The sequence below is a fragment of the Microcebus murinus genome, chromosome 9 (genome assembly GCF_040939455.1).
Source record: "Microcebus murinus isolate Inina chromosome 9, M.murinus_Inina_mat1.0, whole genome shotgun sequence".
NCBI classification, from domain to species: Eukaryota; Metazoa; Chordata; class Mammalia; order Primates; family Cheirogaleidae; genus Microcebus; species Microcebus murinus.
Window position 1 is genome coordinate 15,448,899 of NC_134112.1, and position 19,627 is coordinate 15,468,525.

Here is a 19,627-nt window from a genome sequence, read left to right on the forward strand (position 1 = left end):
GCAGAGGCAGAGGTGAGCACTGGAGACAGGAAATTGATCTGAACTTATCCTTTTTATCAGTAGCCCACTTGTAAGATGGCTAACGCACTCCTGTGATAATGGCATTAATCTATCCATGAGGGCGGAGCCCTTATGACCTTATTACCTCTTAAAGGTCCTGCCTCTCACCACTGTTACAAGGGCAATTAAATTTCAACATGAATTTTGGTAGAGACATTCAAACCACAGCAGATACTATCTGTAGCTGTAAGTTCCTATGGGAGTTCTGTAATTTTGAAAACTGTCTTAGTGTGCAAGTATTTTCCAACATTTAAAGTGTTTTATTTTAATATCAACTTTTAAGGAAGTTATTAGGTTATTTGATAGATGATGTCATGTGCAGGCTCGTTTAGAACAAGAGTATATAATTACTGAGGCATCCGTTTGCCATATGCTTATTGAGTGTCTTCTACATGCTGAGAATTGATCCAGGCCTTTAGGAAACTTCAGTGAACAAGACAGACAAAGGCCATTGCAACTGTGAATCTTATATTCCACAACAAGAAGGCAGACAATGCATAGAGCGCAGTAAGTAAATAGATTATACTCTCTGGTAGAAAATGACGAGAGCTATGGAATGAACAGAGCAAGGGGAGTGGTATCTGGAGGCTTGGAGACAGCAAGTTTCAAGTTTTGCTTCAAAGGGGGTCAAAGAAATAAGACCATAGCTGAGAGAGGAAGTGGGGGTCAAGAGAATTTGTTCTTAAAATGGCAAAAATATATGTATCCTAAAAGAACTCATTTGGTCCAGAAGGAGAATGTGATGATTCTTCAGAGGAAGGGAGAAGAGCGGATCGTGCCCTTGAGTTGGCAGGAGGAGATGGTATCCAGTACACAGTGGGAGGGGCTGACTTGAGCTAGGAGCAGGACACTTCATCTAACAGGTAAAAGGCAGAGAATACCTTCCCTATGGATAAGTGTCTATCAGAAGTATTCTCGACTGAATCAAGGCATTGTACATGGGACTGGGAAAAAATGGTGAACAATTCAGACATAATTCCTGTCTTTGTCAGGCATGTGGTCTAGTGTACAAAAGTTGTCTTTTTTTTTTTTGAAGCAATTAAAGTAGTAGAAAAAGATACAGAATCTTTAGATTATGTTGCTGTACTTCCATAATTATAATATATTTTGATATCCTAGTTTCATTACTTAACATTATCACATGAATATACTCTCAACCCCCACCTTATTCTTAGAAAAAAAAAATATTTCCACATCTTCCCACAATTCCACTTCCAGCTCGACTCCTCAAGCTCAATGGGTGGCTACTGTTAGTGCAGAAGCCCTGCCCCTGTGAAGCTGCTCACATGGCATGCTAAGCAGTCATGAAATAGCCATGTGATTGGCTAGGAGAGTCTTGGTTTAACTCATTTATATGGAGTTGTGTTCACTATATGGCCAAAGACCAAAGGAATTTGGGCACTAAGCTCTTAATTAAGACTGTCACTCTCCTTTGTACTATTTTTTATTTTTTTGGTGGAAAAGAAGTGTTTTCTTTATATAATCTTGACTTAGAGTCCTTTTTTAATAAGCATAACTCACCATGATTGCTAATACAATTGACTTCTGTGGGAGGGAGCAGATGGTGGAAACTTGCAGGTATCAGTGCAGTGTATTGGCCCTTGCGCGTCAAACTTGCGCTTCTGCATTTACCTGTTGTCTTTCTATTTATTTTGTTTCCATTAAACCACTTTGCTCATTGGCAAAATGAGTCTGCCTACTTCTTGTGACCATTAGGGTGTTGCTGTCCATGGTGCCAGACAGGAGAATGAAAACAAAAGCTTATTACATTTGTTGGAGAACCTGTTGATTACTAACCTTTTAACTCTTATTTTATTCCATCAGTAATAATAACTCTTTCTGGCCTATCAAAATCGAAAGTTTAAGTTAAAACTGAACTAAAATTTGACCTAGTCAAGCTGTAGATGTTCCAGGCATCACTGTTTGTGCCATTTCCTATGGAGCCTGCTCCCAATTTAAGAAATCAGCCCTATAGGAAGCTCTTCATGTTATTTCTCCGAAGGTTTCCTTTTATCTATACTACTCTGTTATCCACTTTTGATTGTATTTTACCTTACAATATTAATTAACCATGCCATCTAGGAAGGGTTTAGTATTCCATTCTTCAGCATTCATTTAGAGACCAATTCTATCTATTTTCCACTTCCCCTTGTGAAGTAAGCTCATTATCTAGCGTGCGTGCTCCTCTCTGACTGATCCCCAGGTTGACTGTACGGTTCTGGTAATGGGATGCAGAGAATTAGGCATATCTCTCATCCCAGCCCAGGGGGACTGCCTGAAACCGTTGTGAACAGGTGCATACATGAGCTGCAGTTGATTATCAGATCTTCCTCAATTTTATTGGTTCCATCAATGGTGATTCTCTCTCATAAGTGTAATTCCCATCGTTGACTTTGCCATTTGGGTAGCAATCCGAGTGAAGGAGATGTGTTAGGAGGAATTCCTTATGGTGATGGACTGAATCCTGGAGCCAGGCATGCTTTTAAGTGTTTTTTTGTTTGTTTGTTTATTTTTTTTTATTTTTTTTTTAGCAGTCTCATACTAGAGCTTCATATTAGAGTGTCCATCAACACACTCAGTGCCCATTAAGTAAGTGATAGACACAGTGAAAAGTTATAGTTGAGTTCCCCAGTAGCCATCATCTGGAGGCGTTTTAAAAATAAAGATTCCTGGGTCCTACTCTAGACTCTAGACTTCTGAATCAGTTCACACATCTGACTTGTGTCTCTAAAAAGACATCCTAGGATGTCAACAACTTGAATGCAAACGTGAGATTACACAGATACAGTAAATACAATGGTTTCCTTAATTGCACATCTACTTGAATATGTTCCCAAACCCGATTAATTATAAAAATCTTCTGAGGAGCTTTAAAAATTTCCAGATTTCCAACCCCCATTAAACTGGCTTAGGCAAATGCAGTGATAAAGTATTTTTATTATTAAGACTTTCTTGAAGTAGGCTTTGGGATTTATAAAGTGTTTTATACACTGTCTACTTGATTCTAATAGCAATCTGTAATTATAATTCTGCTTTACATATGACAAAACTGAGTATATGCCATAAAAACTTTCATTTTAGAAATGAACCTGATTATTCTTTTTGCCACTGGTATTCATGTTTTCTTGTTTCCTCAGGCAGTAATTTATCATATTAGCTTGATTTTTCTCACATCCATTGTTAAATGGCTCTTATACATCTGCATAAATTATTCTTGTGTACTCTGGAGGCAGGTTATGGGACTTAAATAACTCGGACTACCTGGATTCAGATTCTGGCTTTCCATATGTTATATGTGTGACTCGGGGCAAGTTCTCAGCCACTATGCCTCCGTTTTTTTCATTTGGAAAAATGTGCCAACCTCATGGAGTTATTGTGAGGATTATGAATCATCAGAGTTGTGACACTTAGGACAGTTCCTGGAACAAAGTGACTGACAGTAACTGTTAGACTTTGTGGTCATATTGCCATATCAGAGGGTTCCTTTGACACATCGTTTAATCATGTACTGGATTGCATTCCCCCAAATTCATACCTTAAAGTTCTAACCCCCAGTACCTCCGAATGTGATTGTATTTGGTGATAAGGCCTTTAAGGAGCTAATTAAGGTTAAACGAAGACATGTGGGTGGGACTTAATCAAACAGAACTGGTGTCACAAGAAGAGGGAGGACAACAGGGATATACACACACAGACAGAAGGCCATGTGAGGACGCAGTGAGAAGAAGATGGTCATTGGGAAAGCAAGAAGAGAGGCTTCAGGGGAAACCAACCCTGCCTATGCCTTGATCCTGGATTTCTAGCCTCCAGAATTGTCAGGAAATGAATCTGGATTTTTTATGCCACTCAGTCTGTGGTATTTTATTATGGCAGCCCAGGCAAACTAATACAGACATCATGAATGACAGTTTTGGAAACACTGTGAATGTTATATCATGCCTGCAGTAATGATAGCTAAGGCACTTCCTTCACTTACATCAGTGCATCTCTGTACCTCGAGATAGCAGTTGTTTTTCTAACACCTGTACATCCTGCCCAACTGGTCATGATAGAACATTGCAGATGAGTTGGCATGTATACCCACAGAAAAGGATCCTGAACAATAAGCTACAGGAAGAGTTGTCAAGGTGGGACTCCTATAAAGTTAGTTTCTCTTGGTTTTGGGGTCAGCTCTCCACCCCACCCTTCTAAGCCTTCCACCAATATAGTCAACACTGTGCTCTAGGTAGTAAAGCAAAGGTTGAAAAGATATTTAAATGATGCCCCTAATGTACCGTATAAGTCAGATCTCTTCTTACACACACACACACACACACACACACACACACACACACACACACACACACGGGGAAAAAAACTGAGTTGCTTTTCATGGGATACCAACTCAAGGCAATAAAGTATATCTTACAGGTATATCCAGTCTTCATTACTTTGATGGTTTCATAGTTATAACTAGGCAGTTCTAGCCCCTTGCACATGCAATGGGTTGGTTTTTCCAGATCTGAATGAGACCAGTATAAACTCAAGTAGTTGGCTTAAAGTAAATAAATGGGAAAATGGTACATGTGATTATTAGCTAGCTGTCTAATTTTGTTTTGTTGAAAGGTAGAAAGTATGTGATATTTTGTGTTCAGATCATAGGTATTCTTGGAGTTGATGACAGGGATAGTTGGAAATTGGGCCATGAGCCTTGGAATAAATCGTGGCAACTGAGTTGTTCTCTTTGATGTCCCTCTCTGTTCCGTGCACTACCCCCATCATCCCAGGAATATGATTTCAACCATTTACTCTTATTTCTTCTCAATCTTTCATCTTCTCCATTAATAATATCTGTGAAGAGGAAATCCAAAAAATCAGAGAAATTGTCTTATGAAATGAGTGCTGGGTTCTTAATGACAGCTCCGGTTCCTACAAAGAACTCAAGAAACGGAAATGTAAATTTCAGACATCCTGATGATTTTACTTTTGAAAAACTTCCAATTTAACAGCACTTGAGCTTGTCATAGGGAGAGCGCTGTTTCTTAACAAAGCAAGAGTGTCTGTGCTTTGTAGCTTAGTGCTCAGTAGCTTAACGCCTTTGATCATAAGTAGATTCACATGTTATGTCTTATTAGTCATCTGTTAATCAAGGTGCTGATTATGGCCTCATTAAATCTCATCTACTTGATAATCTAATTTTCTTCTAAGCATCAAAAATGAGAAGCACATTTATTAACATTGCCTTTGAGATTGAGTTAACTCATCTGAACTCTGAGAAATTGAGCCAATTTTAATTTTGATATGTTATTTGAGCCATTTTCAAGAGAAAAATGTCAGCAAAGGCCAAAAATAATAATGTAACTATGTGAACTTCTATGAGCTTATGATCACAGATGAGATGATAGGACTTACCTTTGTGAAGTCTCAACTTTGTGAAGTTCTGTTTCCTCAGATCCACTTTTCATACATCGTGTTAGTGCTGCTTGATTTTTTCCACACGAGAGTCCTTTCTAAAATGTCAACTCACACTTGGTTTCTGAGTTATAGAGGCAACTTGATGAAAACATTTTCTATAATGTATGTGGTGTTTTCATTCTCCTGTCATTATTGCCCTTTTTATAAGAAAAGTTACCTATAAAGATAAATAAGTACTACATTTACCATACAATCATGTCAATTTAACAAGCTATTACTTTTTTAATGGGTATTAAACACCTGTTGCCTTAAAGAATTTGCCAGATCCACATAACTTTACTAATGAAATCCACTGGTTTTGGCTTTGCAAGTGTAGTCAGGAAAAGAGGGATACACAGCCCTGTCCAGGGGTGTCACGCACAAGGTCGTATGTAGGAATAGCACCCCAAAATTGTGCAGTGGTTGCTGCTTCCATAAGTGTAGTTCCTTAGAAATCATTGATTCCCTTGAATTTTATCCATTTAATTCAATTAAATGAATGCCTCAACTATGGCTTCTTTCTTCTGGGCAGAAGTAACTGGGTTAAAGGTAAGCTAACAAAACTATACCTGTCTATTGACTCGTGAAGTCCTAGGCATAAGTATTGAATATAATTGTTAATGGTTCAGATTTGAGAGTATCCAAACAATAAACAATTTGACCCACTAATTTTCAAATGTCATTCATTGCACCTTAATTCAGCTCTGTTTTTAAGCTCAACACCTGGAGACTGTTTGTCATGGCTCCAGGACTTGGAGACCCTCTTCTTGTGTCTAAGTCTGTGGTAGCTATTCTTATCAGGGATTTGGCTCACTATGAAAAAGTCTGTCCTAATTCTTCTATGCTCTTACCAGAGTGTAGTAGGAAATTCTGATGCAGTAGTGCTTACAGCTGCTCCTTTGACACTACATACATTAATTCTTTAAATATTTGAGGGCCAGGTGCAAGTGGCTCATGCCTGTAATCCCAGTACTTTGGGAGGCTAAGGCAGGAGGATCACTTGAGGCCAGGAATTTGAGGTTACAGTTAGTTATGATTGCACCACTGCACTCCAGCCTGGGCCACAGAGATAGACCCTGTCTCAAAATAAAAAATAATAAAAATAAATACCAAAATTTAAAAAACCTCAATAGGTAACTGGGAGTGGGGGTGGGCTGTCCATGGTGCTGAAGAGACACAAATGAGAGCTGTCCAGCTGTCCAGGAACCCAGCCTGTCTGGGAACCCCTCCCTCTACTCACACCCTACGCCTAGACATATGTGCAAATAATTAAGGAACTGGTGTTACTGAGAACCAGCCTTGTAAGCACATTTGATTAGGTATGGAATGTGATTCCTTTGTATAGAGTAACAACAATCTTTGAAATATTCCTTGCCAATGTGCCTGCTGCACTGTTTCTCTAACTACTTAATTCAATTTTTAACTTCATTCTAATCCTTAGGGGCAGATATGAGGAATAGTACCCACAGAAGTAAGAGAAGGAATCAACAGCTTCGAGGTACCACTCAGCAAGGGAATGAAAGGATGTTTTTTTTGTAGGGGCAGTCAGTCTTTGTAAGGTTTTGTTACCGTGTGTACTTTTTGCATGCCTGTGAATTTTTGATATCTCCATAATGAGACCCAAAATGACCTTGGGTTGTTTTTCAGGACAGCTGGGAAACAGGGAACTGGAGAGACTGCATCCTTCTCCCCAGCCCCACAAGAGTGTGAGACTCCATGGGAGAGAGTGGGGGGAACGGCGTTAATGGGGAAGGGAAAGCAAGCCACTGCCTCATGCTGTGTTGGACGAAAGTGAGGCCTAGGGGGCCAGCTGGGCTTGAGAAGTGGCAGCTCCTGACAGTAATGAATGATTCAGCTGAAAAAATAAAGAACCTCTGACCAACACCAAAGCTGTGATATTGTACTATATGCCAAAGCAAGAAATTTTGTAGGTGGTGTATCCCGCTTAGATCTTATCCAAAGAAGAGTATTACTAGGCAATTCAGATAGCTTAATTATAGTAGACTCCCTTGCTCTCCTATTGCCATGGGCCCTGAAGACAGTGTGATCAGGAGATAGGATAATAATTTTATCTTATCTTGTAGAGAGTGATATAAAGAAACAGAAAGGAAAATACACATGTAGTCCCAAGGGTGTAGAAATTTGAATCTGTTTTTTGCACACACACACACACACACACACACAATACCCAGTTCACAGCTGAATTACTGAAATGATCATTTTCAGAGGATTTTGGAAGGAACTTCAAATTCAGTGAAATCTGAGCAATGCTGTAAGAATGTGTTGATTTAAAACATCTGTGATTTATGCAGAATAATGATGTTAAGGAAATGTTGTTATGCAGTAGGTTTTGTGCAGAAGAAACTACTCTATGGCATGTTGCAGGTGAAGAATTTCTCTCCAGGGTCATTTACTTTTTTGATTCAGGCATAATTTTAGATGAAATTCAATATGGTTATTACTGAGTGATTTATGAAAACTTAATGTCATGGGGAAAATTAAGAATTTTAATCATTGGAAAAGAACAAAGTCATATAAATTAGCGTCCAGTTTATCTGCTTAAGTTGGACTCGTTTAGTTAAGCCATTATTGTACAATTTGAAACTTTCTTCAATTCTATCATCAACGATCTCTTCTGGGATTCTTATTTCATTTTTTAAAAACCTTTGATTTTTGCCTTTGACAAGATGAACCCAGTGTATGGACTGGAGCCTGAATTATTTAATTCTTCTTTCTGATTCTGAAAGAAAAAGCAATGACTTAATTGTCGGTTTAATTTGACATCTTTACTCCTTGAATATTTGGGAAAAGAATGCTCTTCCCTGCTACTTTCTTGCTATTTCCAGATATTTTGAACAATCCTGTGGCTCAGACTGTCGGTGTTCGTGGCTGGCTTTGTATGATTTTCTGAGGGAAAGCATCCCTCTGGGTGAGACGTGAGCCTGGCCTTTGCTTGGTGCCTCTCACACTTTGCCATGGAAGGACCGCGGACAGTAAGGCAGGGTCCTAAAGCAGAGAGCTGAGAGCAGGAGGCATCTGTGAACTGCTGTGTTTCATTTCTCTGTAGTTTTTCATTCTACTTCATAACAGATGGGTTAGCGGTTGTAAAATGGTTTCTCTTCCATTTGCTCCCCTCTACCTCAATACATAGATGTTCCAGAGAGAAGTTTTAGGTTTATTTTGTGGTCATGGGCCCTAGACAAGCCATAATGTGCCCCCAGGTTCTACACTCACCCAGTTTGAGAAATGTGCCGTTAGAGGATTCAAACTCTCCTCATTGTACCTTTTAGGGCTTTAGGCTTTAGATTCAGTTGGGGTCCAGGTCTGTCCAGATAAATCACATGCCTGATTTCAGATACTCTCCTTTCTATGATCTGCTGTCTACTGGGACAAATGATTCCAGAGCCTTGCTTCCGTCTCTCAGTACTGTTCTATCTCTTCCCATGACTTGGCCACCACTTGAACTTCCATTTGCTGATCATCCACTTGGTTTTCAGTCTTTTTTTTTTTTTTTTTTTTTTTTGAGATAGGGTCTCACTCTGTTGCCTGGGCTAGAGTGCCATGGCATCAGCCTAGCTCACAGCCACTTCAAACTCCTGGGCTCAAGTGATGCTCTTGCCTCAACCTCCCGAGTAGCTGGGACTACAGGCATGCGCCACCATGCCCGGCTAATTTATATATATATAAATTATATATATAATATTAAAAATATATATAATACATTATATTTTATATCATATAATAATATATAATATATATTACATATAATATATATTATATTTTATATATTATATTTTATATTATATATAATATAAAAATATATAAATTATATAGTTGTCCAGCTAATTTGTTTCTATTTTTTTTTTTTTTTTTTAGTAGAGACAGGGTCTTGCTCTTGCTCAGGCTGGTCTTGAACTCCTGAGCTCAAACGATCCTCCCGCCTTAGCCTCCCAGAGCGCTAGGGTTACAGGCGTGAGCCACCATGCCCTGCCGGTTCTCAGTCTTTCAATTTGACTTCTTCTCTGAAATGTTTCTGTAAATGCCTTCAATGCTTGTCTGTTCTCTAACTCCAGTGGGATTTTTGTTGTTAAAAGATTTCAGCCTCCTCCACGTTTCAGCATTTCACTGTTGATGGTGAATCTCTGTATCAGGCAGTTCAGGCTAGGCTATGCTGTGGTAGCAATATGTCTGTGGCTTTCAAGAACAGAGGTTTGTTTCTCACTCATGAAAATGTGAATGGAGCCTGTGCTTCATGGTCCATTCACTCCAGGATCCGGGTTGTTGGAGAAGCCAGCCCTGTCTGGAACATTATAGGGCTCATGGCTGGGGCAAAACAAGTGGCAGGACTCTGGGATGGCTTTTCCAGCTTTGGCCTTGAAGTAGCACATGTCACTTCCATTCACACTTCATTGGCCAAGTCGAATCCCACAGCCAAGCCTGATGTTGCTGAGGCAGGAAGAATGATCCCCCCTCCCCCCAAGAAGATCTGGTAGGGAGGTGTAGCATAGATTGACCAGAACAAAATCTCCTTAAGCCATATCTTTTTAACTTTTTATTTACTCAGAACGTGACATATGTTTGTCATATAATAGATCTTCAGCAGGGGAGAGACTCACTTCTTTTGTTCCAAAGTGTTTTCTTGGTGCTACTGAGAACCTCATCCTGATTTCTCCGGATCTTTTTCATCCTCTGATTTTACTCAACTGTTTATCATCAGTGTTTTCTCTTCATTTTCCCCATCCTATCCCTGGAAATAGTTCTTACTGTACTCCAGTCTTTTGGAACTTCACTATAATTTGCATTTTCTTCTTTAGCTCACAGCAGTTTTCTATCACACAGTGTTTCTGACCGGCTCAGAAAGACAAGGGCAACCTAGAGTTTGGATTTAATATCATGTTGAGACTCTAGAAAGGGAGTCAATTGTTTAGAAATTTGATGATTTCTGTTTTGCCATTTTTGAATGGAACCCTTCTGGTTGATGCTCATATGTGCCAGCAAATGAATTAACCCTATGCTTTCATCTAATGGGACATGGGCTTACAGAGCTGCAAAAATAACGAGCTTAACTCAAATACAAAAACCCTCACCTGAGCACTGCATAGATTTCATAGCAATAATGTTGCTGTACTCGAGTGATTCAAGTGCTATGTGAAAAATATTCTCATCAAGAATCCCTTTTGGAGTTCAGCGTAGTCTTAAAATAAGCACTTCTTTTCAGAGTTTCTTTTTATTAATCACTATCCATCTTTAAATATGATGGCCATTTTGTCTGTGCTTTGTATTTCAAAATTCTTTTTGAATGGCTGTTGCAATGCTAAATGTAATCTGCCTCGCAGTGCAAATTTTTTGCTTAGTTATTTTAGTTCCCCTACTAGATAGTAATATACTGAAGAAAGAGGTTCCCCCCCACACCACTTTTTGGGAAAATACAAATACTTACTGAACTGAATATGATTATTGTAGTTGCTGTCTTATTATTGAACTCAAGGTGGAGTCCCGTATGCCAACTCTCTGCAATTTTGCTAAATGATGATGCAGTTAAAATGCATGTAATTTTTTATTTCCAGTTGTAGTGTTATAGCAGACACTGTGGGTGCCCCGTGGCGTGCCCCTGTACCTGCCTCTTCTGAGCCTTTTCTAGACTTGCTTGCAGCTGCCAGCAGTGGCAGCTCTTAGCCTGAGGGCTTTCTCTGATTTCTGGAGATCTCTCTGTCCATATATGACATTGTGGGGAATTAATGTCCCCCAGGAGCAGCCCTAGACCAATGATTGACAGGAGATAAATACTCCACCTTCCTTGCCCCTTTGTTAGAGCATCTATAAGGTGTTTGATTGACACTGTCTCCCAGAGTCCCCAGAGGGCCAAAGCCCAGTTACTTGCAGTGGTAACCTCATGGTAATGGCCCCTGGATTGGCTTTACTTCCTTCCCTGCCTCTTCTCCACTGGTTGGCACTTCCTGGATTAACTCCAAATTAAACCCCTTGCAATCTTATCCTAGTTTCAGAGTCTCTGAGTTTCTAAGGGGACCTCAAACCCAAACAAGCATTCCTATGTCAAAACTTACAGTTTAACAATTTCTCTATTTCAGTGCAGTCCAATAAAAATATAATGCAAACTACATATGTAATTTAAAAGTTTCTAGTGGCCACATTAAAAAAAAGTGAAAAGAAATAGGTGAGATTAATTTTAACAATGTAGTTTATTTAACTCAATATATCTAAAATGTTATCATTTTAATATGTAATCTATATACAATATATTCATGAGGTTTTTTTGTACTAAGTGTCTAGAATCTGTTATATAAAATACATTTACACTGTAAATATAAAATATGCTTACAGTACATCTCAATTGGGATCAGCCACATTGCAAGTGCTCAATAGCCACATGTGGCTACTGTATTAGATAGTGGTGATCAGTTCCCCATTGTTATAGCCCATGTGTCAAAATCTAGATCCTCGATAGCTCTTGAATATACAGGAGTCTGTATCATGGATCATATTTTCTACTTAGCAAAATCACGCCTTCTCCTTTTGGTTTTTAAAGCTGAATAAAATCTCTGCAAATACCTAGACAGATGGGCACTATTACCTTGTTTATTCTGTGTCCATATATTTATGTTTTTTCAAGACTGAACTTCTGGTAGTAGTAACTTTGAGACTTATTGCTTCTTACATGTTTGCATGCAAAATAAACACTAAATGTTTAGCATCTCTGCGCTTGTGTGTCTTTCAGGCAGAGGGTACCAGACTTCAGCGAGAACTCCGAGGATATTTAGCAGCAATCAAAGGTAATGTGTATGAGTTGTTTATTGCATGTTACCAAGCACAGGTTGTTCTTGGAATTCATGAGTGACAGGCTTGCGTGTTCATTTACGGAGCCATTTGGCTTCCTGGCAAGATTGGTACTTGAACACAGGTGTTCCATTCCACCCACCCCCTAAATTCCCATTGAGATGATAATCAGAATCTACAAGGAAAAAATGTCTGCCTTCATGCTGGAAACTAAGAATAAATGCCACCTACATGCTAGAGATTTCTAGGAAGATTGTTAGATAGAGTTGAGCTTGAGACCTTGTTTAAGAGAGGCTGCAGCCGGCTCACATCCTGAGGGAGAGCATGTCCCAAGAGTGGACCTCACAGATTCACACTGAAGCCCTTTCACTGGAAGGGGCGAGGGGCAATGGTGGAGGCAGGGAAGCGTTATCAGGAAACTGGCCTTGGACTGGCTGTGACTTATGGAGCAGCAGCACTTGCAGTTCTTCCAAAGTGCAATGCAGGGAAATGGGGAGGCCATGGGGCTGATGTCTGGGCTCAGCTGTGCAAGGCAAAGAAATGACCCAGTGCAGGTGCAGGAGAGAGAAGTAGGGAGGTGTGTGCAGCCTGTGCCTGCTCTCCATCCCACATTTCTTGCCCTGGGTCCGAGCCAGGGGGACCCGTGGATATGACATATCATAAGGCAGATTTTGGGATTAGTGGAGAGAGAATGGTTTCCTGACAAGGGGTTTTGGGAAAACCGGTCAGATACTTAAAAAACACTTCTCAACCTCACACTCAACTCCCTCCTTCCCAGTTCCAGATATAGTAAAGATTTAAGTATGTATACAAAGACGTGCTAAAAGACAGTAGACTTAGTCTGTAGTCTTGAGTAGACAAAGGCTTTATAATAATTACCCCAAAGGCAGAAACCATGAAGACTGAAATATTTGACCTCATAAATACATAAAACTCCCATGTTTAAAAAAACACCATTTTATAGCATATTTAGTGAAAATGAACCAAGACAAAGAATTCAATAATTAAACTAAATGAAAATCAGTTCATTAAATAAAAAATGGGTGGAACATATGAAGAGAAAATTAGCTAAAGAGGAACTATAGATGGGTAATAAATATGAAAAATGTTTATCCTCATGAATAATCAAAGAATAGGAAGTACAATCAAAAGGGAGGTGATGTCATTTTTCCTCCAAATGTTCAACGACATTAAAGCAAAAAGACCACAATACCTAGGATTGGCAAAGCTGGAGGGAGTTGGCACCTTTCATGCATTGTTGGTAGGGCAACTTTTCTGGAGAGCAATTTGGCAAAAGCCTTTACATGAGCATTCTTTTTTTCTATGGCATGTCATTTGACCTGGCAGTTCCATTTCTAAGAATTTATTCTCACAGGTTCAATATGGATGTGTAAAATGGATTATAAAGATGGTAATACATGATGAAACAATGAAAATCTTAATAATTATGGAAAACTAGTCATAATAAGAATCAGTGAAATTGATTTTTAAGCTAAAATGTATTTATGCCTTTTATATGCCAGGTATATAATTTTAATTCTCATGACAACTCTATAAGGCAGATACTTCATTAGATAAGAGAGGTTAACTATACTAGCTTGCCCAAGGTCATGTGCCTGGTAAACAGCAGGGCAGAATATGGACTCTACTCTGTGTTTCTCCTGAACCTTGGCTTTTATCCATTATCTTTTACTGCCTTTGAACTACCTGACCAGTGGTAGGGCATTGATTTCACAAATTAGAGTTCATCTACACAATGGAATAATGGCAACTTACTATTATTACTTCTTAATGAGGAAGGCTCTGTGCTAAGCATTTTAGGCATATTACCTCTTTGTAACCTCCAACACAGATATGATCAATACCATTAACTCCATTAACTCTATTTTACATTTTCAAAGAAGTAAGGCTCAGAGAATTTAACTTCTGCAGACTCGTAGAGCTCATAATTAACTGTTCCAGTATTAACCTTAAGTATTTTTAACAGTTCAGTCAAAAAATAGAGCCACTCAGATGTTTCTTTTATTATTGGTTTAGGGTTTGAACATAAGAGGTTATATACTATTTTAATAACGATAATAGCTATTGACCACTTATGTGTCAGGGCTTTCTCTATGTTAGCTGATTTTTTTAAATGTGTATAAGTCTGTTAAATAAATGAGTAAGCTCTGCCTCTTACCCAAGACTGTATAATTTGGCCTGTGTTGCCTCTTTAGTATGGAGAATGCTGCTTATAAAGACTGACTTAATTCTCTTCCTTAATGTGGTCTAGGCAGCAGTCCCCAACCTTTTTGGCACCAGTTTCATGGAAGACAGTTTTTCCATGGACTGGGTGAGGGGTGGTGGTGGCAGGCAGCAGAGCTCTGTGGACCTGTCCCTAACAGGCCAAGGACCCACACCAGCCCGCAGCCCGGGAGTTGGGGACCGCGGTTCTAGAAGGAGAATTCACTGAGTGAAACATTAGTTACACACAGAAGTTGGGTAGCACATCGAAGCCTGCATTCCACTTCTAATGGTCACATGTCCCTGTGAAGGAGAAAGGACTTGTATCAGCTTCTCCCCATCTTGGGTTTTGCTGATTGACCGATGTTGTAACAAGTGATACTCCAAAAAAAAAAATCTCTTTTTTTATTCATTAAGGTATAATTTACATATAATAAAATACACCCTTATTTATTTATTTATTTATTTATTTCAGCATATTATGGGGGTACAAATGTTGAGGTTACGTATATTGCCCATGCCCCCCTCCCCCCTCGAGTCAGAGCTTCAAGTGTGACCGTCCCCCAAACGTGGCTCATCTCACTCATTATATTTGTATATACCCATCCCCTCCTCCCCCCTCCCACCTGCCCGACACCTGATAAATGTTACTCCTGTATGTCCACTTAGAAGTTGATCCATTAATACCAGTTTTCTGGTGAGTACATGTGCTTGTTTTTCTGTTCTTGAGATACTTCACTTAGTAGAGTGGGTTCCAGCTCTATCCAGGAAAATACAAGAGGTGCTGTAGTTACTACTGACCTTCTCAGAACGCTTGGTATGCAGAAGTCGATTCTAGAAGGCCTGTGGGGTAGGCAGGATTTCCCTGAGTTATTTGATTATACAGTCCTCTCTTCTTGAAGTCTCAGGAAGAATTATTAAGTGTTCCTTAGAACACATTTGGGGTTTGGGGGCACACACTTGAGGACAAGGAATATGCAGTAAGTAGATTATAACTTGCATTTTCAAAGTGCTTTCATGACCGATTGTGTTTAGTTTTCACAAAAAAGAACTCTCGCTGACTAATCACACTGTAACACAGGCAGCATAGTAGCAGCGTCAGAGCAGGGCACCCGTCCTCGTGAGTCACGGGCCCTGGGACAACTGTGGAAAAACCATCGAGCCTCTCAGTTGCCTTAGCTTCCTCCTCTATAAAGGCCTCCAATTCTCTCAGAAGCCCCCAAAAGCTCTAAAACTGGGATTCTTTGAAATTGGGTTAAGTGAATTCTACTCTTCTTCTCATTATCATTGATCTCTGGGTATTACCCTCTGAAGGTCTTATGATTTCTGCTGATGCTTAGGCTTTGCAAAGCACATCCTATGCTCTCATTCATTTTAACAGCAAAATCTCTTGAGCACCATCTCTTGAGCCTGACACGGTTCTAGGAGATGAAGATACAGAGATGAACAAGGCACATTGCCTGCTCTCAAGGAGCTTGCAGCAGAAGTGGGAAGACAGTTAAATAGATAAAAAGGCCAATAGAGTAGTAATACACATTTGAGTAGATGTATTTATTGAGTGAGATAAGAGAGGACAGGCCCCCACCTTCGCAGGGACAGGAGACTGCATCAGGAATGGTCCTTCCAGGGAACTTATGACTTGAAGGGACCCACGAAGGGAATGTAGGTCATCATCAAGGGATTAGGTATGCTAGAGAAAGAGGTTGGTTTTGGAGGGACATTCCAGGTAGGACAAGCAATCAGACCAGAATGCAGGAGAAAGCACGGGATGTTTGGGGAACAAATAGAGCAGTGAGGTGCCAGCTGAAAACTGAGCTGGACAAGACATGGAAAGGTAGGTAGTGCTGGTACAAAGAAGGGCTTTATGTGTCATATCACATTTGGGTTTTATTCTGTCATTTATTATAAGAATAAGTCACATGATCAGATTAGTATTTCAGAAAAATAGCTACTGTGATTGTGTTGAATTCAGGTAGAAGAAATGAAGCGGCAAAGAATTTATTAGAAATCTAGTCCAATAATTTAACAACAGTGATAATAGCTAACATTTATTGACCATTGATGTGCCAGGCACTGACACACACTTTTAAATCCATTGTTTCATATAAATCTCACTACAGCCTTATAGCAGGTATTATTATTTATTGATATTTTATACTTTGGAAACTGAGGTTTCAGATTTTGCCAAAAATCACACTGATTGTATGTAATTAGAGCCAAGATTTTAACGAAGGCTGATTGATCACAAATAATAGTCTTAATTATCATGGCATATTGGCTCCAAAAATATTTTTCATAATGATGGCCGACATTTGCACGTTTTTGTGTGCCAGGGACTTTGCTAAACTGTTTTATATGGATTATTTCATCTAATCTAAGTCATGGATGATGAGTACCCAATCCAGGGCGTGGTAGGGAAGGAAGGGGCTGGATTCGACAGTCAGACAGAATTGGTGTGTCTTGGTGACATATTCAGGTCAGGAGGGTGAATCTGGGATGACTTCCAGTTTTCTAACTGGGACAACTAGGTGGCATTCATGAAAAGAGGTAGTATCAGGTTTGGACAGGAAAATTAGGAGTTTGTTTTGGATGTGGTTTGAGGTGTTAGTAAGATACCAAGTGGAGATGTCCAGGAGGCATTTGGAATTAGGAGTCACAGGCATGGGGGTGCAGTAGAGACCAGACAAAGGGATGCTGGACACACAAGATCTTTCTCCAAATTTAGGAGCGAGGCCCGGGTGGTGTCATTAATAGTTGCGAGTTTATGTGCTGTGTTATACGTAGGCATAACCCTACAAGGGATAGGGTTAAGTGTTCTCGAGCTACCTCACCATCTGCTTATTTTTTCCCAACTCTTCTTCTCCTCCTCGATACTTGTAGGAATTCCCTTCCTGCTTTCCTCCGAGGCAGCTGAGTCTTCTTAGACAGCTCTCCTCTGAACAGTGGGGCACAGCTGCTAGATACTTGCAGCATTTTAGATATTCTTTTAGTGCTTTATCACTGCTGCTGGTTATTGTCATAATATATTTTAATTGATGTTATTTTTAACTAAAGCATATACCCTCAGGCTATTGAAGCAAGGAGTACTCACGAAGTAGTGCAATCTATGCTACAGGTGTTAGAGCATGAACATAGGAGCTCACAGATTTGGCTGCAAACGGAAATAGAAGATGTTACATTAAATGTCTTGGAGAAGGTCCAAAATTTTGAAGAGAGGAAAGTGGTTCCCATCTAGTAGTAAAAAAATAATTCTTCTATATATAATGCTGGACAATTGTCTTACAGTTTGTAAATTACTAATTTTTAAATAAAATATTGGATATTAGATATTATTCAATGCCAGAGGTAGCACTGAGCATCTTTTCTGCTTTAATGTTGCCAAATTACTCTGGAGAGAACTTGGATTTCAGCTTTTTTTCCCCCATTGTACTTTGTCAGCAGAGTGATCTGTAAATCACTAAAATCTCTGCCAATCTTTACATTTCTTGAGAGCAAGGTATGCAGCTTGCTCACCTGTGTATCTATCAAACTGCTTCCTATGGTGTAGATTGTTCTGGCAATTTCTATGTCAAAATGGCTTCTTTCCAAAGGATCCATCACTACTTATCCACGTCGTAATCAGTAGTTATTTTCAGCTGCTAATAGACGTATTTATTGCCACATTATGCTTTTAGCTTCAGTGATTAAGTTCTTATGTAGTTTTATTTTAAGCTTACATTCATGGTTTTTTTTCACCAGAAAGTTTATTTGCCCTACAATGCCAATATTTCTTCTCTTTTCCTCTAAGACATTGTGTATTATTTCCATTAGACTTAAAAACACAGATTTAACCCTTTGCACTCGCTTGCTTTTTTCTCGATTCCTTTATTCTACTCGAGATTTAACTTTTTAAATACCCCAGATTTTATAAAGCGCGGCAGTAGAATAAAAAACTGGAGTTTCTTTTCATACAAACTTATTTATTTGGATTTTTTTATATTTCAAATTATTGATACATTCAAAGAGTAATTTTAATCTCTATAATTTTTCATGGTGTGATATTTTTCGAAACATTCACCCACATGAAGACCTGGTTTACATTCACAGGTTTCGCAAGTATAAATCATCTCTCTTCTTCCTCCTTTGATTTTTCTGTTAGAACAAACAACACAATCTTTGTCTTTTTTGTTAGGGTGAGGTGTGATTATATGGAGTTTTCCATCTAAACGTTGCTCTAAGTTAGTGGATAATAATCTACCTCTGGAAGTTAGTGTACCATCTCTGCATTTACATTTTACTTGTCCTTTCATGCTAATGAAAACAAGAAAAGATACTGGAAAAATAGACAAAAATCCCTCTTTCCCCCGCCGTGAAACTACGTGTCGAGTGTGGCTCGACATATGAGCTGCTACCGATGGTAACCGTGTTGAGTCACACTCAACATCCGAGTGTGAAGGGTTAAAGAAAACTTTGGAAGCCGTTTGGCACCTGAATTATACAAGGGGATCAACTAGTGATTAACTTTTGGCATGAATTTGTGGGGCATTGGTAGAGATTCTTGGTAGAGATTTGTTCGTGCCTGGGTGGGGTGCACATGACAATGCAGTTACTGTCTCTGTGGTGACCAAATCATAATAGAAAGCATTCTCCTTTGCTGGGGTCCAGAGTGCTAGGGGTCAGATGCAGGTTACCTATCATTTTTTTTGGCTGTCTCTCCACCTATGTGACTCTGTCTCATCAGAGTCCCTAGAGTTTTGAGTCATCCTGTTTTTTCCTACCCTAGACTCTGCCAGGGCTGCATCTTGTGATAGACAAGTCCCTTCAACTGGTGGGCAGTGCATCTCATTGTCAAGGGCATCCTTGAACATGCTCAGCGATGTACTGAGAGAAGGAAGATAGTCTATGCCTAGAGAGTGAAAAAGTACTATGGGATACCAAGTTACATGTTGACTGTTATCCTTGCTCTTCAAGGGTATACTTCTGTCATTTCAGACATCTTCTTTCATTTTGTCCTTTTCTGTTAGAGTTGTACCCCGAATTAGCAACCTTTGATCCAGCAAGCATGTGGTTGAGCGTTCAGTTTAACAGATGGTTTCTGCCTTTGATACACTGGCCTTAAGTTTATGAGACGTGTTTT

The 19,627-nt window shown here is 39.4% G+C and overlaps 1 protein-coding gene across 5 annotated transcripts in view; it reads left to right on the forward strand.

The window, feature by feature from the left end:
• Positions 1-19,627, forward strand: part of AMPH (amphiphysin) — a 220,668-nt gene that overhangs the window by 104,698 nt on the left and 96,343 nt on the right. For all 5 annotated transcript variants that reach the window (XM_020289907.2, XM_076006299.1, XM_076006296.1 and 2 more), the window contains exon 3: positions 12,230-12,284. In XM_020289907.2, coding sequence (XP_020145496.2) covers positions 12,230-12,284 — 55 coding nt within the window. The remainder of the gene's footprint in view (positions 1-12,229; positions 12,285-19,627) is intronic.